Consider the following 20,757-nt stretch of genomic DNA (forward strand, 5'->3'; position numbering starts at 1 on the left):
CACATAACACTCTACTGTTAGTGAGACAAACTCTTACACTATACCATAGAATACTTTTGTTAATTTTCAGTCCCAATATCAAAAAGCTAAATGGTCTCTCTTCATATTTCCATAGTAAAGCCAAATAAATTATACTCTGTGTACCACTATACATGTAACTTCTATGCTACAGTTCACCGTGCTAATTATACTACTATACTACAATACAGGCCTGCATCTATTTGTTGGAAAAAGTGACTGTACTTTATTTGCCAAAGTCAGCCCAAGGTCTATTTTTCATCTGTAGTCCTATACTATAGCCTACTACACCATGCTGTACTACAGGGCGGCAACTCCATACAATTCATTACTGAAGTAGTTTCCAGGGGGACATGGCCCAATAGCCAAAAGCTAAGTGGCCTCTAGAAACCTGTGTAACCTGGACCTTTTTGGGAGCCTACTTTGTGTATAATAGGCTGTTCAAAATTCCTTATAAGCCTAAATGTAGCAGTAACAGGACAGCAGGCCCAGTGAGTCTAAACGTCCATCTTCATCGTTTGTCATTGACAGCCGCAGGGGGTAGTCTTCACAGCCAAGCCAACAGATGTGGCAATAGGCCTCGCCAGAGCAGTGACATAATTTCTGGAAAGGCCAGTACGTTTTGGTTTCTAATAATAAAACACCTTCCAGTCCAACAACAACATAGAGGGACTCTACCTACCTAGCAGCAGCAGCCGATGCGTCTGTTTATACTCCCGTTTGAGCTCCTTCAGCGCCCTGTCAATATTCTTACTGACTTTCTTCGCCTCCTTCTCGGCCTCCTTCTCCTCCACCAGCAATTTGTCCCAGTTTTTCTGCTTTTGGGTGCTAGTCTTTTGCAGCAGCTGTAAGCGTCGGCCGCGGTCCTTCCCTGTCCCCTTACCGCTACCACCTCCGCCGCCACCACCGCCTCCTCCACCACCACCTCCACCGTTTTGTATGAGCACACCGTCTGTGCCGGTGTCTCCACGGCGGTGCTCCCCAGCCGGGAGCCTGGCAGGGTCCCCGGGGCGCACCGGGCCGCCACCACCGCCGCGTAGCGACGAAGTCTCCCCGCATCCCCCGGTGTCCTCCTGGCGAGCTCCCCCGGCGCGGGTCGGCACGGCGGCGTCCTGAGGCTGGTCCGAGTCCGAGGTAGCGTTGGAGATAGACCCGCTCAGGTCCCCGAAGAGCCGGGGACGCAAACTGTAGCACAGCCCCATGTTGAAACCAATATTTGTCTGTGAATGTGATTTTTCATAAATTAAAATATCAAAAAAATCGCAGTTGCGCCACCAGCCCTAACGAGCCATCGTTACATTGGAGCTCCAGCGGTGCGATTTAAGTCCGAATTTGAGCCGAAAATGTGAATGAATTATGCTCCGACATTTGCTATATGTCATTTTGCATTTTCCCCAGTCAGCCTTCGCTTCGTAGTTAGTGGATCACCTGATCCTTTAGTGGACACTGCGGGTCCACCTTACCGTAAGTAACCAAAAGCACAACCTTGGAGAAAAACGCGGCTATCCGCTGCGCAGACAGTCAACAATCTGACTGCACAGTTGTTAGGTGCAATGCACGGCACGTCATGTTACTACAGTATGGCCATTTCGAGAATGCTGGTCATGATTTTCATTCCTCACATTTCATGCCTGCATGTCTAAAGACACCTACTGCACTGTAGATAGTGAACCTGCTCTTTATTATTACACAACATAGCATTTCTTCCTTTGGCCCATTAAATGTTTCTTTAAAAGAAGGTTTCCTGCCCGCAAACCTGTTTAAAACCTATTTTAAAAAAAGATTTTCAGTTAATTTACACACAGATGAGTGAAAATCATTTAAGCATTTTTCTTTGCCCCCTTAATTCTAGTGTCCTGATTTAATCGGGTTCATTTACGCACAGGCCTAATATCATTTGATTATATCAGCCTTCTTATCAAGGTGATGTTTTCTGAATTCCAATTATCCAAGTGTCATTTATCAATTCTCATAATGTACGGGTAAATTTTCAAAGTCAAAGCAGTCGAAGATTCCTCATCATGCTGACAAAATCTCTGGTCTTCAAATGCAAGTTTTGCGACATTTTAGGGATCCTTGGGGTGGTCTCAGGGGTTTCCCAAGAAAATAATGAGTTCTTTAATTCAAACGTACCACCATCGAGTCTACGATATAAAATATTTACATCTTACTCTTACTTTCCCCATAGTATAATTCTCACATATACTTCTACAGTTAATCAAAACCAACAACATAATGCTGTTTCCAGCTATGGATCATTTGAAAGAAATATCAAAATAAATTAGGCTCCTAAGTGTCATGTATTCAAAGGTCAGAAAAAGTTGGGAAACCCAGGGTTACAGGAGCCAAAGTCAGATGCAGGGATGAAAATAAACCACTAGATGGAGCACTTGTAAAACACATGCAAGGCCAAAATATTACAACAAAACCTACTCTAACCCCAGACTGAGACCCCAAAAACACCAGGTTTAGAGAGGACTTTTAGTAATTTAAATAATTGTAAATTTAAGCTACTAAGGTACAATATTATTAAGCATTATTACCTAAATTATTATTTAATCTGGTGAACCTGTGTTGTCAATTGGCACTGAGTCGAAGCACAGCAAGAACAGCAAATGTTTTGCTGAGGGGCCTCCCCCGGCAGCTAGCTTGCTGACTGGGCCCATGGCCCACTGGGAGCAAGCTAAGTGCTAGTTATAGTTCCATTTATGCTACTCACCAAAACAAAAATTATATACAAAAATTATACACAGTAAATGAGTGAATAAATAGTAACATTTGTAACATTTCACACATACTTATTTATAATATATTGTGCATTATGACAAATACCTTACTATTAACACCTGTAAGAGATGAGTTGGCTTTTCCAGTGACTGTACAAGACAAATGAAGATAACTGCCAACTGCTTATAGTCTACATGTAGAAAATACCAATTATGCTGTAAACAGCGAATGGCAGCTAGCAAAAACAAGCAAAATTATTCAAACTTCATACATTTTCTTTAATATCAGCCCCAGTTTCATGCATATATCAGTCCATTCATGGAGCAAAGCAGTTTGGCTTAGGCTACACAAGAAGCAATGCAACTTTGTCTGAGTGTACATCAACTCAATTATAAAATATGACTCCTTTAAGCTTTTTTCACTTACAACACAGATTACATTCTTCAGGCCTTTTTACTCTTTCCTCGTTCTTAGTACTACTTAGTCTGCGTCTTCATACAAATTCAAGCCAGTAATGCATTTTAACTTCAGTTTGTGCAAAAGCCAGCAATCCCACCACAATTTTTTTTAGAAATTGCAATTTCTGGTTCAAGTGGGCAAACTCCATATGCTTGTAAAAATCATGTGATACAACTGAAAGTTCCAGAACAGCTACTACATAGATAGATAGATAGATAGATAGATAGATAGATAGATAGATAGATAGATAGATAGATAGATAGATAGATAGATAGATAGATAGATAGATAGATAGATAGATAGATAGATCTATTATATTACATTATATCTATTATTTAAAATATTGATTATAAGATTTTTATTAGGCCATTTGTTTTCATACTTGTATTTCATACACTTTTTACATTAGAGTAGTGGGTTATGATTTTATTTGATTTTATTTTGGAAGTCTGCGCGTTGCCTAGGAGACAGGAAGCCGCCCTTGGAAACGGATGGAGCTGGCAGCATCTCTCCACTGCAAGCTTCACCGTATACCTTCACCAGTATGGAAATGTCTCCTGTGGTAGGTATACTTTCCCTAAATTTTAGTTATACTATTTTAGACATAGTAAATATTTAATAAAAATGCTTATTTGACCGTTTGGTTGAACACGAGGACTGGACAGGCGGGTGAGTTTAGCTTATTTTGCCCTCTAGCTCCTGTGTTTACTCTTAGCTTGCTTGTTGTCTGCTATTACGCTAAATCAGTTTATGTAACAAAGTTATGAACAACATTTTGAAATTTGTGATGCCTTGTTCAACGTTGGTCAGCATAAAAAAAAAATATTGAAAGGACAGTGAAAATGTCAAACTTCGAAAAGTATAGTTCGGTTATTTTTCAGCAGCTCAAACTAAAATTCCTGCCACTTTGCTTTCTAATAAAAGGCTTTAAAATATGTATACACTGCCCATTAATATATATACTGTATATACGTATATATATAATTTGTAATCAGGAAAGCTTTTCATCAGGGAAATCCCTTCAAAGGCTGTTTGACCTCTGCCCCTCTGCAAAAGCACTGTAAAGCAACTGCACCACAGTCCATTTATTAAGAACTTATTAACAGATATACCTGGAGACTTGACTTGACAGACAGTGACTTTGCTGACCTTTTATTAATGACTTTGTTAACATTTGCAACTGCAAACTTAATGGCTTATTACTAAGTGAAAAACCTGTAATGATCTTAACCATATAATAATAATAATAATGTTTTAGGCAAAATTGCCAAGAATTCACTGCTTCCAGCTTTTTAAATGTCACTATTTGCTGTTTTTCTTGTGATAATCAATTGACTATGACTCTTAGCTGGAACAAGCTGTTTTGGAGACTTGTAGTACTTGTAGTGGATATTTTAATTGATAAATAAAGAAAATATTTGTCACATTAATCAGTGAAAATAGGTTTGTTGCAAGATTTTTCACAACCTGGTAACCCAAAAGTTGTTCCTCTTAATGGCTTTTAACTGATCTATAAAGCATTATCAGTTGTTTTACTAACCATTAATAAAGCCATTGGTTATGATTTATACACCCTTTATAGTGGATTCCTTATTTAAAAGTGGTGCCATCCTTACTACTTGCTTGCACTTGTACTCTACAGTTTTACTCCTCTGACCTCGTCTTACATCAGTTATAAATACGTTGGCCCTAAATTACTCAAGTCTGACTAAGATGTGCTTTTCAGTCATGCCCACTGTGAAATGCGCATTAACTTGATATGAAAGAAAAGCAGGAGAATTTGCTTAGTTAAAGAATGAAATCAGCGTTGACAGCAGGAGGTGTGTCTCCCCCTATTTTTCCAGCTGGAGGTGTTGGATCACATCACATTGGAGTAGGTTAGTGCTTCCACGTTCGTAGAATAAATTATATTATAGTTGTTCAACAGCTCTTTACTTAAAACTTCCAGAACCAAAAACAGTCAGGGAAAATTTTTGTCCAATAATCGACAATGTTTGACACCAAAACATGTACTCGGAAGTATCAACACCTTTCAATACCACTGGCTCACTTCTATGTGACCAGTGTTGGACAAAGGTGGGTAAAGCCCTTTGCTTCTGCATCAAATTCATGCATGTAGCCTTGATTTGAAATATTACAACATCATCAAACCTTACAAAACACAAAGGTGCCAGCATGGTCCTGTTCTCTTACTCAGTGGACTTGATAAGGTAAAACCTTCTCCTGTGAGTCTGTTTCCTGGCACACATTCTTAAGCTCATGTCAACTTTAATCCCTTCCCCTCACAGTGGATTGCCCTTCCTCTGTCTGCCGTGAAGGCTTACCTTAAGATAGGTGAGGCGCAGTGCAACAGGCAGGATCGACACAGTGTCATTTTTCCACTCTCCCTCGCCAGGTAAACATCCACCCTTCTTCTGCAGAGGGAAAGGTAAAGGGTGACCACTCATGTTTTATGTCTGTGCTTCTACAGTAAAAGCTTTTGAGTAGCCTGACAGTAGCAGAAGGATAGAGCAGAGTCGAGGGCCGTTAAGTCATTGATCTGTGGCGGGATGTTTCTCCTGTGCTTACAATGACCAACTGTTGGACTGTGTGGGACTGTCAAGGCTCCTCGGTGAAGGGGAGGCCGGGCTCTCTGTGGACGATGAACCGCTACACCACTCTCAAGCAGCTGGGGGACGGCACCTATGGCAGCGTGCTCCTGGGCAAGAGCAATGAGACTGGGGAGCTGGTGGCCATAAAGAGGTGAGAGTAGCTCAGTAAACAAACCGCGGACATACTCTGTTGTTTTGTCTCAATCTGTTAAGATGATTAAACCCTGAGTGGCTGCTGCAACGTGCTCGGAGGCTGTAGACTCAAACATGTTGTGTCCTCACATGGCACACACAAATAAAAGAATAGATTATGATTGTGTGCATCATAGCCGCCCGCGTTACAGGAAATAACCTCTTGAAATGACAACGTTAAGGATAATTTTGAAGATGCATGTTTCTTGTCAAAGTACAGGCACTTAACAATTATTGTTCTGTCAAAGTTCCTTCTCTGTCTTTCCTATCTGTCCTTGGCAAGAAATTAATAATGAATGTTTTTACAAGGCTTCACCAGGCACTGTGTGTAAATGTAATGTTATAGTGCAAGCTGATACTACTGATGACAGTGAAAGAAGTGAAAGTACGCAGCATAGTGTTAGCTCTTACAGTGTTTGAAAACTATTATGAAAGTGTAGTAGTAAGAAAATAAGGCTACAACAGCCAATATTCAATGTATTTTGTGACTTTTATATTCAAATGAATATGAGTGTAAACATGTATGAGTAAAAACTGGAAAATACCAGGTCCTTGTTGCCCCTAAAGGCACCACAACCATCAGTAAAGCAGGTCTAGATGTTTATTGTAGCTCCACAAGGCAAGGTTTTATATAATAATCTTCAAAGGGCAGAATAGTATCCAATCCCTCCAAATGAGGAACCTACAATATAGATTTGCTGTATATCTGAATGCACATTGTGACACAGGAATGAAACACAAAGCGTTCTCCTGAACACCACACAGCGAGTGCTCAGAACATAGAGATCTGAATTAATTTGTAGTGGTTAACATGCCTTTCCCCATATTTTTATCATACATATATCCTGTCTGTATGTATAATGTCAAGTGTCCAATAAAGGCAAAAAATACCGAAGCAAATCTTTAAAGTCAGAGAACTTTGTATTAGATTAATTCTGGGTATTGATGTTCTTAAAACCTTAGAAAATGTTTTATTTTTATTTTAGTTTCCTACAACTGTCAGATCACACAGTAAAGAAACTCAAGTATCAACAATAACTTAATCATGAAAATGTTTTTTTTCAACAGGATGAAGAGGAAGTTTTATTCTTGGGATGAATGCTTGAATCTGAGAGAAGTGAAGGTGAGAATCATTATAGTCATTATGCTTTTGACTTTATATTCAGTAACATCACTGAGCCAACAATTTTTTTTTCGTTGTCATTTTAAACCAAAAATGATTTAACCTGCAAAATCCAGCTTTTGGTTTTGCAACATTTCTTTGGATTAAGACATAATTTATATACAGTAAGAAACTGAACCCAGTAAAGCTACTCATAATTAGGAAGCAACTCATATCTACATATATATTGTCCATCATGAATTATCTCCACAATATAGATAAAAGGTATATTCACATATAAAGACAAAGACTTTTAGTAATAATTGACAATTTTGCATTAGTCCTGGCACCGACTGTTGTCCTAGCTTGGCTTTGTTTGCCACACACTGAAAACCTGACAATAAACGAGGACGATAGCAACTCCAAAATGTCATCTTGTCTCGTTTTCAGCTGCACTCCATGATACATTACATTTCTTTATCCACTGGGTAGTGAGTGAGCAAGTTTGAAATTTACACATTAGCCTGAGCATAAAAAACTACTGACAGTGGGTACTGTGACAAATTGTTTTGGCAGCTTAAACTATTGTTGGCCTGTAAAGTTGTTGTACACAAGCCCCTGGCAGCTGAGTGAAAGAGCTAATTTCAGACACTACAGTATGTTCGGGCATTTGAGCTTATTTACTGAGATGATGAGGTGACTTTGAATGACTTTATTTAATGAATCTTTTGTATGTCTTTCTTAAATAATTTGTGTTCTTAGTCTCTGAAGAAGCTAAACCATACCAATGTGGTGAAACTGAAGGAAGTCATCAGGGAAAATGACTATCTCTACTTTGTCTTTGAGTACATGAAAGAAAACCTCTATCAGCTCATGAAAGAAAGGTAAGAACCAAAGTTACTTGTGCATTTATACATTATTTTAGTTATGTGCACAGAGTTATTTCTGTGATATAATCCTACAGAGTGTTTTCATTACCATTGGGAATGTGAGAACTATTTGGGTCAGCTTGAGTCATAATGTGTCAGACTTCGTTTTTGCAGAAACAAGTTGTTCCCTGAGTCAGTCGTCAGAAACATGACATTTCAGATATTACAGGGACTGTTCTCTATTCATGAACATGGTAGGTGATTTTAAGCGTGGCCTTTCAGTACAGATAAAAGAAAAAAAATACCCTTGCTATCTTTTCTCTTCCTTAAAATGCTGTGTTATCAAGCTGTGAGCACTGTCTTGGTTTTTACGTAATTAATTGACTAAACAGAAAACAACATATCTAAACCCACAAAGTATATAAATGCTGGATGGTTGATAAGACAGCAGGCTTCACATGATTTTCTCCAACCAAAAATGAGTCACTTCTCTTGTGTGCTGTTGTGAGAAGAGGAGGTGTGAGAGCCCCAAAGCCTAACTGAACAAAGTTTTGTTTCTCAGAGAGAGAAAAAAAGAAAATCAACGCTTTTTAGTGCACGTGGGTGTTGGTGTTATTCCCACTTCAATAAGGCATGATTGTTTGCAGAGTGTTTTTTTCGTTTATCCCCTCTTTCTTTTTCTTTTGTCTTTTACCACTTTGCTGCTGCCAGGGAAGATAAGATGTTTTCTGAAAATGAGATAAGGAACATTCTGTTCCAAATATTGTCTGGCTTAGCATTTGTGCATAAGCACGGTAAGAGATTCCTCTTGTCTTTTCTCTGTGCTTGGCTTGACTGTGTTTTGTCAGGTTAAAGCATCTCTTTTTTGCCACAGATGTTTTAACTCTGTCTTTTAAATAAATAAAAAAATCTAAAAACACATAAAACTGTGATATGCATCAATAGAGAGTCACATCTTGGTTGCAGTATAAATAGTAGTGGTTGCAATACTAGCAGAAGTTAGAGGCAATAAATATTTTTTTCCATATATATAAAGCAAATCTAAACAAAGATCAGCAACAACACAATTTTATTTGACTTACTCGTGTTTTTCAGGGTATTTCCACCGTGATATGAAACCGGAGAACCTGCTCTGCATGGGCCCAGAGCTGGTTAAGATTGCAGATTTTGGACTAGCAAGAGAAATCCGCTCCCAGCCACCTTACACAGATTATGTGTCCACGAGATGGTGAGACTCACCTCACATCAGAGTCCCCTTATATCCATGTAATTCCTGTAGATGATCACCTTCTACATAATGAGCTGTGATGCATGTGTAGTCTGACCTGAATCTTTTGACCTACTGTAACTCCTGCTGTATTATCACTGAACATGTACCTTTAAAAAGATTATAAGATTTAATTGATACTGACATGGGGGAGGTAAATCCATTCAGGGGACAGAGGAAGACAAACTGACTAGACAGTGGATAATCAGTGTTGTGATTATTCGGCTGATACCCTCTATTTATACTACATATTAACATTAATCCACTACCTCTACAACTCACATCTTCAATGTTTATCTCTCTGTAGACAATACAATGTGGTGTGTCATACTATCTGTAATCTGATGTGGGATTGTCCATCTTTGATGTGACAGAAATTACAAATTTATGTATGGTTTCCGTTAGTATTATATTTAAAGGTCCATGGGTTTATTTCCTAAAAAGTCAGTTCAACTAAATTACAGAAAATATTTTTTTTAATTTCCTCCTTTAGCTATACTGGAAGTTTTATTTTACTTTGGATTTATTTTTTACCATGGATCGTACAACTGTTTGTGGTGGTCACACCTTTTAAGAATTAGATTTTTAAAAAATCAACTGCAACATCTTGCTGGTCCCATTAATCTGCATAATTCAACCTACAAGAAAGTAGTTCTATATAAAAGTTTGTGGATTATCAAGAATAACAGGGACAGAGATTGACATAAACAAGAGGAAGAAGAGTTAAATCTCTTATATGCAGATGTTCCATAAACATTGTCATACCAGGTACCGAGCCCCAGAGGTTCTGCTCAAGTCCAGCTCCTACAGCTCACCCATCGACATCTGGGCCGTGGGCTGCATCATGGCAGAGCTCTACACTCTCAGACCCCTGTTCCCCGGCAACAGCGAGGTGGACGAGATATTCAAGATCTGTCAGGTGCTGGGAACGCTGAAGAAGGTGAGCCATCACAACAGGTGTCACAAGTGGTGCCTCTGCTGTGTCTGTGGATGCAACCAAACTCAATTCATCACCTCTGTGTATATTTCTTGGATTATGGTGACACTCACTGTTCTTGGACATTCTGTGGTGCTTTCTTTTTGGTAGCAAAAACTCTGTTTGAAGACATTTACATTTTATTAAGGAAAAAAACTAACTGTATTGTGTGCTCCTGTTTCTTGCCACGTCAGTCGGACTGGCCTGAGGGTTTCAACCTGGCGCTCTCTATGAACTTCCGCTTCCCAAAGTGTGTCCCCACCAGCCTCAGATCCCTGATCCCCAACGCCAGCAACGACGCCATCACACTGATGAAAGACATGTTGCAGTGGGATCCTGAGAAAAGGCCAAGTGCTGCTCAGGTACATGCTGTTTCAACATAGATTAGCCCGAATAAACAAAAAATATACAAAGATTAGAGTGAAGACAACTGAGTCATGTTGAGGTGACACTGACAAAGTAACACAAGTCCTTCGGTGAATGCTTTTATCCCAAGCGCCTGTGAGTACATTGTTGAGTGCACTTATTTTTAGCATGTGAGGCCCGAGTGGGAATCAGTCAGCTTACCTTGGCTGTTACTGTAAAACCAGACTTGATGTACTGAGGTAGTGCACGTCCACTGACTTCATGCAAACTGTGAAAGACAAACACATCATTGTGAAAATGTTTTAAATACTAGTGAAGCTTGAAAATGACAAAGTATGCCGTATGTTAATAATTTTAGCCTTTTCACTGTGAGAAATGTGCAATGGCGGTTTGTCTCATTAGTCCTTTAAAAGATATATTATGCATAATATTCCATGTCTTATAGACTTGAACCCTTTGCCTAATTTCTATGTTCTTGTTTGCTATTTTATTTTGATGCTTCTAATTTTTTGATTATTTTTTAAATTAATTATATATTTTTGTGTATATTCTTTCCATAATTAATATGTTGCTTTATGCCACACTGAAAGCTTCTCATTTGTGGAAAAGCCAAATCTTGAGCTTGAACATGAACTAAAAAGATGTAAGTGTAAATATTCTTCCTTTGGTTTGTTCCATTTGTGTTCCAGGCTCTGCGGTATCCATACTTCCATGTCGGCCAGGCGCTCGGTGCTCCTTTGAAGTACTCAGAGCATCACAAGGCTCACGCAAGGACGTTTGAGGCGGCTACAGCCAAACCAAAGCCTCTGTCCCTCTGTAAGACAGACCTGGAGTCCGGAGAGCCGAGCAAGACCCAGGCAGATCCACAGACCTCCATCCAACATCTACATCAGCCTCTAGAGGAGATTAACCTTCCTCAGGACAACATAGAGTCAAGCAGACAACAAGCAACACCGGGGCAGCAGGAACCTCTCAGCCTGGTGAAAAACAGGCAGCCGATGAGCTGGCACTCTGTAGGTATCATTCAGCTTCTCAATGGCAAACCGAGAACTTTTCAAGTCCTTTAGAATACATTTTTCCATCCTGTACATTGATATCAAAGCCTACAATAAAAAGGCCTTGGAATTATATCTTTCCCATTCATGCCTTGATAATTAAATTAGTTTTATTAAGAGAATTGTCATAGATTTGACTTTACACCAGCATGAATTTGATTTCAACCATTCATTTTGGAGGGAAGATTCGTTATTTCAGACTAGAGCAGATAAATGTTCATTACTGAATATCGATTCGTTTTAACATACACAAGAATCATAAAAATCATCTCCCCTCTATTCTCTGCATCAGCGAGCAGCAGCCACTGGAGCAGAGAACGCTGTATCCAGAGTCAGGACGGGACGTAGACGATGGGGCCAGACGTCTTTCAAGTCAGTCGACAGCTGGGACGAAGGTGACGACACAGACGCTGGGGTTTCCATCTCCAAGAAACCCACCATCAGCTCTCTGAAAGACAGGACACTCGAAGGGCACAGCTGCCGGTTAGAGATCTTCATTTTCACGTAAAAGCGTCTTCATCATTTGTTTTGAAAAAAAAATACAATAATGCTTTTTTGTCCAGATTTCCACAGTCAAAGATCAATACAGTAGTAAAGTTACCAAGCAAAGCTGGGCTAAACAGAACTGACTCCACTGCCCTGTCAGCCAAGCAGCACTACCTCCGCCAGTCCAGATATCTGCCAGGTGAGAAAATGTGATCTACCACACACAAAAAAAAAAATGTCCCAGTCTAGTGGTAAAAGTAAACAAAAAAACGTTCTCAGCATAATTTTAGTTTCTCGAGTGTTCAGTTTACATTATGCTACTTCAGTTACACAGGGAAGCAAAAATGATTCTCTAAACACTAAAAATTAAGCACTACCAACACTGACAATTGTGATTACATTGTAAGGAATGAAACAAATTATACACTTATGTGAGAACAAAAAGTTTTAGCTCCAAAAACACTGAAAGAAGAAAAAATACCAGAAAAATCAATTTTATTAATATAACACATTATGGTCAAAAGCAGTAAAAGCTGGGAATTGACACTTCATAGACTCTTGGTTGTTGCTGTATGTTGTTCTCGACCTGTTGAATTACTTAGTTCATGCTGCACAAATTCAGTGTTAATGTTTTCTAATACAAGCAACTTTATAGCTCCAGTGGTGTCCATACTTTCCACATACCGCAGGTGCTGGATCTAAATAGCGTGTGTCAGAGTTTCATCAGATATGGGTTATGTGTTGTGTGTGGGCTCAGGTACAGTGAGTTCATTCTGAGCTCTCTGTCCTTTTCAGGCGTAAATCCAAAAAGCAACTCCTCAGTAGGAAGCCAGGTTGCCAGCAGAAACCTGTGGGACAGAGGACAGGGCCTGGAGTTCTCTTTCAATAAAGGTAAGAGAGTCGAGGATAAAGTTTAGAGTACTTTTACCCGTTCAGAGTAACAGGTAGGAGCATTTTTATATTTTTACTCCACTACATTTATCTGACAGTTAGTTAATAGTTACTTTGAAGATTAAGATTTTACACACAAAAAAAACATATAATCAGCTGGTAAAACATGATGGATGCATTATTATATAATTTAATATGTGTGACATGGTATTTTATAAACATTGTCATCAGTGATCGATTTCTTTATCCTGTCCAGAATCCTTCATGAGCAACACCAACAATCCAACCAAGACGTATATATCAGCTTTTCAGTGGACGGAAACAGGAGCAGCTCGACACAGGATCACACTGGCACCGATTGAAGGCACCTCTGCTAGTGAGTCACAACTGAGAGCTTTTCATTTCCTCTACTGCAGGTGAAATAACGATCGAGAGACTTTAGTTTGGTTCAGTGTTTGCTTGGGATCAGTCAGGTCTGAGTCAGATGATACTGGTAAATATTATTTGAAGTTGCAGTATGTTCAAGTGTAACTTGGTGGGGCGTTCTGGTGGTCGAGTGGTTTACGATGGAAACCATGTAACTGTAACTTTCGTGGTTTGATTCTGGCTAAGAACATTTTCCATTTAATTAGCCCTTCTCTCTTTCTAAGTTTTCTGTTGCTCAAAACCTAATGCTACCACATAAGTGAAAAAATGCAGTTGAAGAAAAACCTTCTTTGACTTCCCCTCCATCATGCTACAGCAAAGCGCCCCCTGGAGTTGGAAAGGAATCAGTATTTTCCTAAAAGACCAAAGCGTCTCAGAAGACTCTTGTTGATGCAGTAGCTTTCAGTGAATACTACTTTCAGAACCTATCTGATGATTTTTTATTTTTTTACTCTCTTTCCTTTTGTGAATCTCTTAGTTGATCTTTCCTCGGCTGCTGATCTAAGAATTGACTCTAAAATCAAAACATGTAAGAACAAGATCTCTTCAAATAAACTTCCGCCCTCAAATGAAGGTAAAACAAATATCAGCATCATGAGCACAAGAAATGTAGCTTCACGTTGCTCCAAGTCTTACGTAAACACACTTTTCCTTCACTGTCACTTTGATTTCAGAGTATGAAGGAGGGAGCAGCAGATCTCTGAATCCTCAGATCCCTGGATCCAGCACCAGCTCTGTGGGGAAGAAAATGTTATCACGGAGCACAAACCTCCAGCCGGTGCATGGACGAGTTGACTGGGCCGCCAAATACGGAGGTCACCGGTAGCACAGCAGACCGCTCTGCTCCACCACTGACTCTCACTGAATCAGGAAATACAGACTTGTTGGCTGCTGCCAACAGTGGGCAGCAATATTTCTTACGACTCTGTTGTTACATTTGCCATGATATTAAATATTGTTCAGTGTTGTACAAGTGAGTCATGACTTCTACCATCAGTATTTTTTTTAAATAATAGACTAAATAAATAAATTCATAAGAAAAGAAATAAAGTAGTTTTTGTATCTAAGTAAGTGAACGTGTTATTTCACGATCCCTTTTTTTTTTGAACGTCAGAAAAGATACATTTTCCTTTCATCAGTTTTGTTGTCCAAGAACATTTTTCTATAAAATCAGGTTTAAAATAAATTGCTTTTACAGAAGAACATGATACAGAACTACACAGAGGGGAATGTTAGATTATTCATGTACAAAATATTTAAAGACATAATACATTTAAGTATTTTCAAGATGTGTGTGGCCTCTTTATCATCCCAGTTATGATCTTTGCCAGCATCAGTCCACTGAAAAGAGACAATAACATTTATATCAAGATATGGTCAAAAAAGATTCTCAAGTTATTAAAAGCAGAATTCTGCGCTCTTCATGTTGCAGGATATTGTCAATTACCAACTGATTAACAGTTACAGTGAAATTAAAATGTGTAATAGTGTTTTTTTTTTTACCTGGCTAAAGTCATTAAACCAGCTGGCATGAACTTCCACGAGCTAAGGAATCTCAGTCCCATCAGCACAGCCAGAGTTCCTGAGGTGCCTGCATTTCCACAGTGGAGGGAGACAGTTGTTGCCATGTGTTTGTGAAAGCTGCACTTGGACTGTCACAGTTTAACAAACTAAACTTGCTCACCTAGTGAAAGCCAGACATTCTTGGGATTTTGAGATGCCAGATAAGAACCGACTGCAGCCAACAGGCCAAACAGGAGCCCCGCCGCCAGAGAGGTGACGCTGCCTGTGGAGCAAACACAACAAGGTTTTACTTTGAAATGAAGAGTTAAACCAAGTTTGATGGACTGTCTTTTTTTATAAACTCTCCGCTTTTACCTCAGGGTCAGACTATCCTCATAGGCTGTAGTCATCAGGTTATATCAGTTATATATATAAATCTCAGTGTGTCTTGCCTACCTGCTTTCAAATAACCAATGATTCCTCCTGCTGTCACCAGAGCAGCGTAACTGAACCCAGCCCAGTCCACAGCCATGACCAGAATCACCCTGCAGCTGTTAGTATGAGGAGAACACGTCACTTGACGGTTTACACGTCTGTCTGCACGGATCAAAGTTTCACTGTCAACAAATCAAAAAACGAAATATTCTCTAAACTGTGTGTGATCATACCTGAACTTCCACACTTACGAAAGTTTACACTTCCGGAGTCATGTAAAAGAATTTCAAAATAAAAGAATGCTTGGCAGGAATACAAAAACTCTACGCACTTAAATAATGTTACCGTTTTTAACCATAATGAAAGAAGTCTGTTTCTATGTCTGTATTTCATTTTTCTCAATAACCGCTCACCTGATGGACTTCAAACTTGGTGGGTGTATTGGACGATGGCGGTTGTCAAGAAAATCGAAGGAGAGACAAATGTTTTCCTAATGATGGACACAACTCTCTTGATAGTGAATATACAGTGATATACGCTACAGTTTATTAGGTGCACCCACCTAAAAGCAATGAAGTAAACCTCATACAACACATTTAACCTGCTCAACACATACTGAACATTTTTATTGCAGGACTGTTGTATTAGACCATATTAGTTTTAGCTAGATGCACCTAATAATCTGACGGGTCTACATTTTGCAAAGAATAGCATCAGCAACTAGTCTATGCTTCTTCACCTCCTCATGCTAACTATGCATGTGCAATTGGAACCAATTATACCTACATATTATATATGTGACCAGGCCTGGACCTCAGATGAAGTTGTCAAAGAAGCAAATACAATGCAGATACAGGTACTTTAGGTCAGGGCAAGTGAATGTTGACGCTCGTCTTTGGGCCTAGCAGATTTAGCAGACAGCCACATACTCAGTGTGTGTGGCCTAGGAATAGGTCAAAACATTTAAATGATTGCTGGACTTACATATGAATGCCCACCCAACTTTGAGCACTTTTAACTGTGTACCACTAGATGACAAATTAATGGATTATAAAACATATTTATTGTTGCCCATCTCATTTTCCACCATTTTTTTTCTTCTGCTTTTCAGTGTTGACAACAAAAATATTTAACCAAAAAATACAATCAGAACTTGAAAGCTGTCGAACTGGTTGTGCAATGTTTGAAAAACAGTCCAGATTTATAATAGTTCATGGAAAGATTTAAAAATAATTTTTTATTGCTGCCCATTTTATTTTCCACCCTTTTTCTTCTTTTTGGGTTTGCTCTCATCTTCCAGAATGACTTCTTCGGTTGCGATTCGGACTCTCTTTGTCTTTGAAAGTTCTTGAGCAAGTTCTGTGGACACACGAAAACAGATGGTGGATGTTAACAAGACACAGACGCAGAAACAGTATGTGAAAGCTCTGTAATTATTTAGTGGAAGATAGCTAAACAAAAACATGTTGTTTTTTTTGTTAGAAACATCCTCCTTCAGAGCCTGGAGGTTTTCCAGTACAGCCAGTTTTCCCACTGTGCACTGTAAACATTTTGAGGTTATTGCTACTCTAACTTCATGATGCTTTGACTGTAAATATGAACTTCTTCAGTTTAGGATAAAGGTTAAGATTTTCTGCAGTCAATTCATTCTCATTCCACTCTTGTCTAAAGTGCCTCCCTGTCCCAACAAAAAGACAAAAACAAACAGCCTCACTATACCAGTTATTTTCTATTACTGGTGTTTTTTTTCCCCAACGTGATAATAAAGTGTAATGAAAGTCTGTGTTTGCAGGATATCACCTTCAGACGTTGTCGCCTCAGCTGCCGGCTCCTCAGCCGTCTGCTGCACTGATGAAGGTTTCCACACAGCGAGGCACGTCAGTCTGGCTGTTGTGTTCACTTCCCCAAGGAGGGTGGGAGGCTCCAGCTCCTGTTGGACAGCAGCAGTACATCATCAGATAATCGGCAGCTCAGCAGGTAACAGCAATCTAATCTTGGCAATCTTATAATTTCATTATTGTAACAGGTTTTTATTATTATCATTTTACTACTTATCTGATTAAATCTAAACACATCGATCTGAGTTTAGTCATTATTGCTAATATTAAAGAACATAATTACTCTGTTTTCCAAAGTAGATATATTGTATGTAGAAAGGTCATAACACTCACTGTCGCTGCAAATGTAAATGTTTCAGAAACTTTGTTGAAGTAACAACTAAATCTCTTCTACTCATGAGTTCAAGACAAACAAACATTAGAAACGTGCCTCTTTCAGATGGAGTTTCCACATTTTGATGAAACCGTCATTTGAAGCCGTCACCAACACGCAGTAATCCTCCATATTAAAACTGTCAACTGCTTTCACCCTGATATCACAGATGGAAAGTTTTTTTTTTTTTTATCAGTTTTCATTTTATCAATTAATACATTTCACAACATTTAATTTGAAACGCAATTTTTCTCTGTACATCATCAGAAATACGTTTTAAGGAATGCAGCTCAAAATAATTGAAATACATATTGAAAACAACTGCAGCTAAACAGCTTCACACATAAATGCTGGTGGATCTGTGAGGTAAAAAAACAAACAAAAAAAAACACTTTGGAATTACCTGGTTTCATGTGCTTTGAACTCACACACCCATTTCTGTTTTCCCATGTCACATAACCTCACAACTTCATCATCTCCTGCGATGGCCAGGATGGAGTCCTCACAACAAAAAAAAAAGGGCAGGATTACAACATATATTTAAATTTACAGGTGTAAATATTTTGTTAATCTAAATGAATTACTGTCATCTTTTGGTGAGATTATTAGGCAGCTGCCAATTATCACTCAAAAAAGTAATTGTTTATGAATTTCTCCCAAAAAAATTCGGAGTAATAGTCAGAGAACTTACATTTAAGAACTTAATAGATGAGATCCTTTTGGGGTTTGTAACTGTTCCTGTCACAGAAGCTGTCTCCAAGTCGTAGATGTTCACCGTGTCATTTGCCACCACCACATATTTATTCCCATCTGGGGACCATCTAACTATGTGTGCATCTGTTAAAAGTGAGTATAGTAAAATAAAATAAAAAATCGGTTCAGGTCATTTCAGATAAACAAAGATCTCTGAACAACAGTTCATTGACTTCACAATGAAACTTACTCTGTTTTATGTTTTTGATGAAGGCTGATCTGCCATTGATTAGATTCCAGGTTCTAAAAGGACAGAAAGATGCAACAGTCACTTCTCATTCCCTGTTAGATGAAACACCTGCCTCAATGACTCTGGAGCAGAGCTGTGGGTTTTACCTGAGAGTTTTGTCTGTCCCAACTGAAAGTGCAAGTTTCCCAGATGGATGGACGGACAGCGACATGACATGGCCTCTGATGAATACAAGAGTTTGAAGCTGGTTATTGTGACTTGACCCATCCAAGAAAATACAAGACAGCAATCATACAAACACAACCGTCGCAGTGCTTCTGCAGCACCTGTCTGTGTGTACTTACTTGTGAGCTTTGATGGACTTGAGGCACTCCCACTTCTTTGTGCTCCACACACACAGGAGTCCATCCTCTCCTCCACTCAGTAAATGAGACGATCCATAAAACTCCAGGCAGGTGATGGTGCCTGTGCAGTTACAGGGAAGTTTGAGTCAGATCACAAGGTACTGTCTTAAAGTTTAAAGTTAAAGTTTGTTTAATTCTTCAGTTTCAAACTTCTTGTTCCATCAGCCAAGAAAACAAATAGGTCTATGAAGCTGCCTGGGTAAATGTTTTATATTTATTCAGACCCCAACAGGCATTTCAAATGAACTCATGAGAAATCAGTTTGCTACCATAAGTGAGGAAGGTGGTCGGGAAAACTGGGCATGAAATTATGTGAGAGAAGAAGGAAAAACAACTGGATTCTAACAAAAATAAATAATGAGACTGCTGGCTCTTAAGTTAAAAACCTGAAAAACCCAGAAAAGCCATGCCAATGAAAATGTTTTTAAAAAGTACCCATTATAAAAAAAATCATTAAAAAAAATGGAAGTAGGTCTAAAAAAATGTTTCATTATGAGTAAAAATCTTGTTTTAAAATAATGTGGTGTTTTTTTGTAACTGAGGAAAAAAATCATATGTGAAGATTTAAAAAGAGATTATATTTTTTGTGCATTTGGGTCCTGTTTTACACATCTCCTTTAGAAAGTGAGATAACTGTCTCCATCACAGTATGGTTTGGTAGTCTGACTGCTACTGAAACAAATTCATTAGAAAAAAATAGTTAAGACTGCATCTAAAATTACTGGCCACTCCCTCCCATCACTCTATTCAAATTGGAAGACTGCTGAGCAACACTGTGCCACAGCTTCTTGTCCTGCATTGTGCATTCAGCCCATATACATAACTTAATGTCAAGCATAAGATCTACCTGAGATACTCACCGTCATGATGCAGCAAAGCACCATGCTCAATTCTCTTCTTCATGTCATACAGCTGTATGGTTTCATCTTTGCTTCCTGTGACAACAAACCTCTCACTGGCTGCCACAGCTGATATGGATGCTGTGTGGGCGTGATGTGTGAAGTCTGCCTTGGCTGTCCACTCCTGCACGACAAAAAACATGAAGGAATTGGGAAATAATAACTTTAATATTGAAACTAAAGGGAAAATTACAATAAGTTTCTGAAACGGACATTTTTAGGCAAAAGTTATTTACGTTTTATCACATCATAGTGACATTTCAGAACAAGACATACAATGCAAATCAGTCTTGGACAATGACAGTTACACACACAACTACAAACCAACAGACTCCAACTTACTTTTTCATCGGTTTTCACTCGGTAACCAAAGGCTATCTGCTCGTAGCTCCCAGCAATCAGCTCCAGTACAGCTGCCATGCTGCCACTTACAGCTACAGCGGGCTAGGCTAGCCAGTTAGCTTTCTTCAAACGTCAGCCTTTTCTAGTCTAAAGTTTGTCGCCTGGTTTCAGCGACAGCCACTACAGAAGCAAACGGATACCTACATGAAAAAGTCAGTGCAAACAAGCAACGTAAACGACGGGCTAAAGCTCTTTCATCAGGACATGTGTCGCTAGTTTTGCCAAACTCACTTCCAAATCAAAACCAACGTGTGTAGCTTTAGCGCATGCGCAAAAGTCTACGTCGGTTCATCTGGTTTTCAAAATAAAAGACGGAATTGAGAAGTGTTTAAGCGTCAGGGTTTCATGCAGTTTAAAGGTGACAATTGATTTTCCGTACTTTTCAGGCTGTACAACTTTTCAAATAATAATTTAAATACTAACAAATTCCTTTAATTTAGAGAAATTTGAGGAAGGAGTTGAAATGTTTTGAAAAATATTGATTCAGATAGATAGATAGATAGATAGATAGATAGATAGATAGATAGATAGATAG

General features: G+C 38.9%; 3 protein-coding genes across 4 annotated transcripts; 1 reads left to right on the plus strand and 2 right to left on the minus strand.

Annotated features, from left to right (window-relative positions):
- The first annotated feature begins 5,050 nt into the window (after window positions 1–5,050).
- On the plus strand, window positions 5,051–14,402 carry LOC111658390 (serine/threonine-protein kinase MAK-like). The gene is made up of 14 exons (XM_023410902.2): window positions 5,051–5,946; window positions 7,056–7,110; window positions 7,852–7,973; window positions 8,670–8,752; window positions 9,054–9,186; window positions 9,994–10,165; window positions 10,396–10,563; window positions 11,257–11,580; window positions 11,915–12,105; window positions 12,186–12,307; window positions 12,904–12,999; window positions 13,256–13,375; window positions 13,904–13,999; window positions 14,100–14,402. The coding sequence occupies exons 1-14, from the start codon at window positions 5,774–5,776 to the stop codon at window positions 14,249–14,251; spliced, it is 2,007 nt and encodes a 668-aa protein (XP_023266670.1). The 5' UTR covers window positions 5,051–5,773; the 3' UTR covers window positions 14,252–14,402.
- A 162-nt stretch (window positions 14,403–14,564) lies between these two features.
- LOC111658392 (transmembrane protein 14C-like) lies at window positions 14,565–15,648 on the minus strand. Of its 2 annotated transcripts, XM_023410907.2 has the most exons (5): window positions 15,597–15,648; window positions 15,385–15,479; window positions 15,110–15,211; window positions 14,929–15,016; window positions 14,565–14,766 (listed from the first exon to the last, which is right to left on the minus strand). In XM_023410907.2, the coding sequence occupies exons 2-5, from the start codon at window positions 15,458–15,460 to the stop codon at window positions 14,709–14,711; spliced, it is 324 nt and encodes a 107-aa protein (XP_023266675.1). In that variant the 5' UTR covers window positions 15,461–15,479; window positions 15,597–15,648; the 3' UTR covers window positions 14,565–14,708. The 2 variants fall into 2 exon arrangements, with proteins under 2 accessions (XP_023266675.1, XP_023266674.1); XM_023410906.2 differs by lacking the exon at window positions 15,597–15,648 and having other exon boundaries at window positions 15,385–15,590.
- A 759-nt stretch (window positions 15,649–16,407) lies between these two features.
- Window positions 16,408–20,487, minus strand: pak1ip1 (PAK1 interacting protein 1). The gene is made up of 10 exons (XM_023410905.2): window positions 20,163–20,487; window positions 19,782–19,944; window positions 18,862–18,982; window positions 18,664–18,738; window positions 18,518–18,570; window positions 18,266–18,411; window positions 17,978–18,075; window positions 17,632–17,731; window positions 17,164–17,293; window positions 16,408–16,722 (listed from the first exon to the last, which is right to left on the minus strand). Exons 1-10 carry the CDS (start codon window positions 20,238–20,240, stop codon window positions 16,616–16,618), a joined length of 1,071 nt encoding a protein of 356 aa, XP_023266673.1. The 5' UTR covers window positions 20,241–20,487; the 3' UTR covers window positions 16,408–16,615.
- Between the last annotated feature and the right edge of the window lie 270 nt (window positions 20,488–20,757).

This window comes from Seriola lalandi, unplaced genomic scaffold, assembly GCF_002814215.2.
Source record: "Seriola lalandi dorsalis isolate HSWRI2012SDOR001 ecotype SW California unplaced genomic scaffold, Sedor1 jcf7180002054441, whole genome shotgun sequence".
Taxonomy (NCBI): domain Eukaryota; kingdom Metazoa; phylum Chordata; class Actinopteri; order Carangiformes; family Carangidae; genus Seriola; species Seriola lalandi.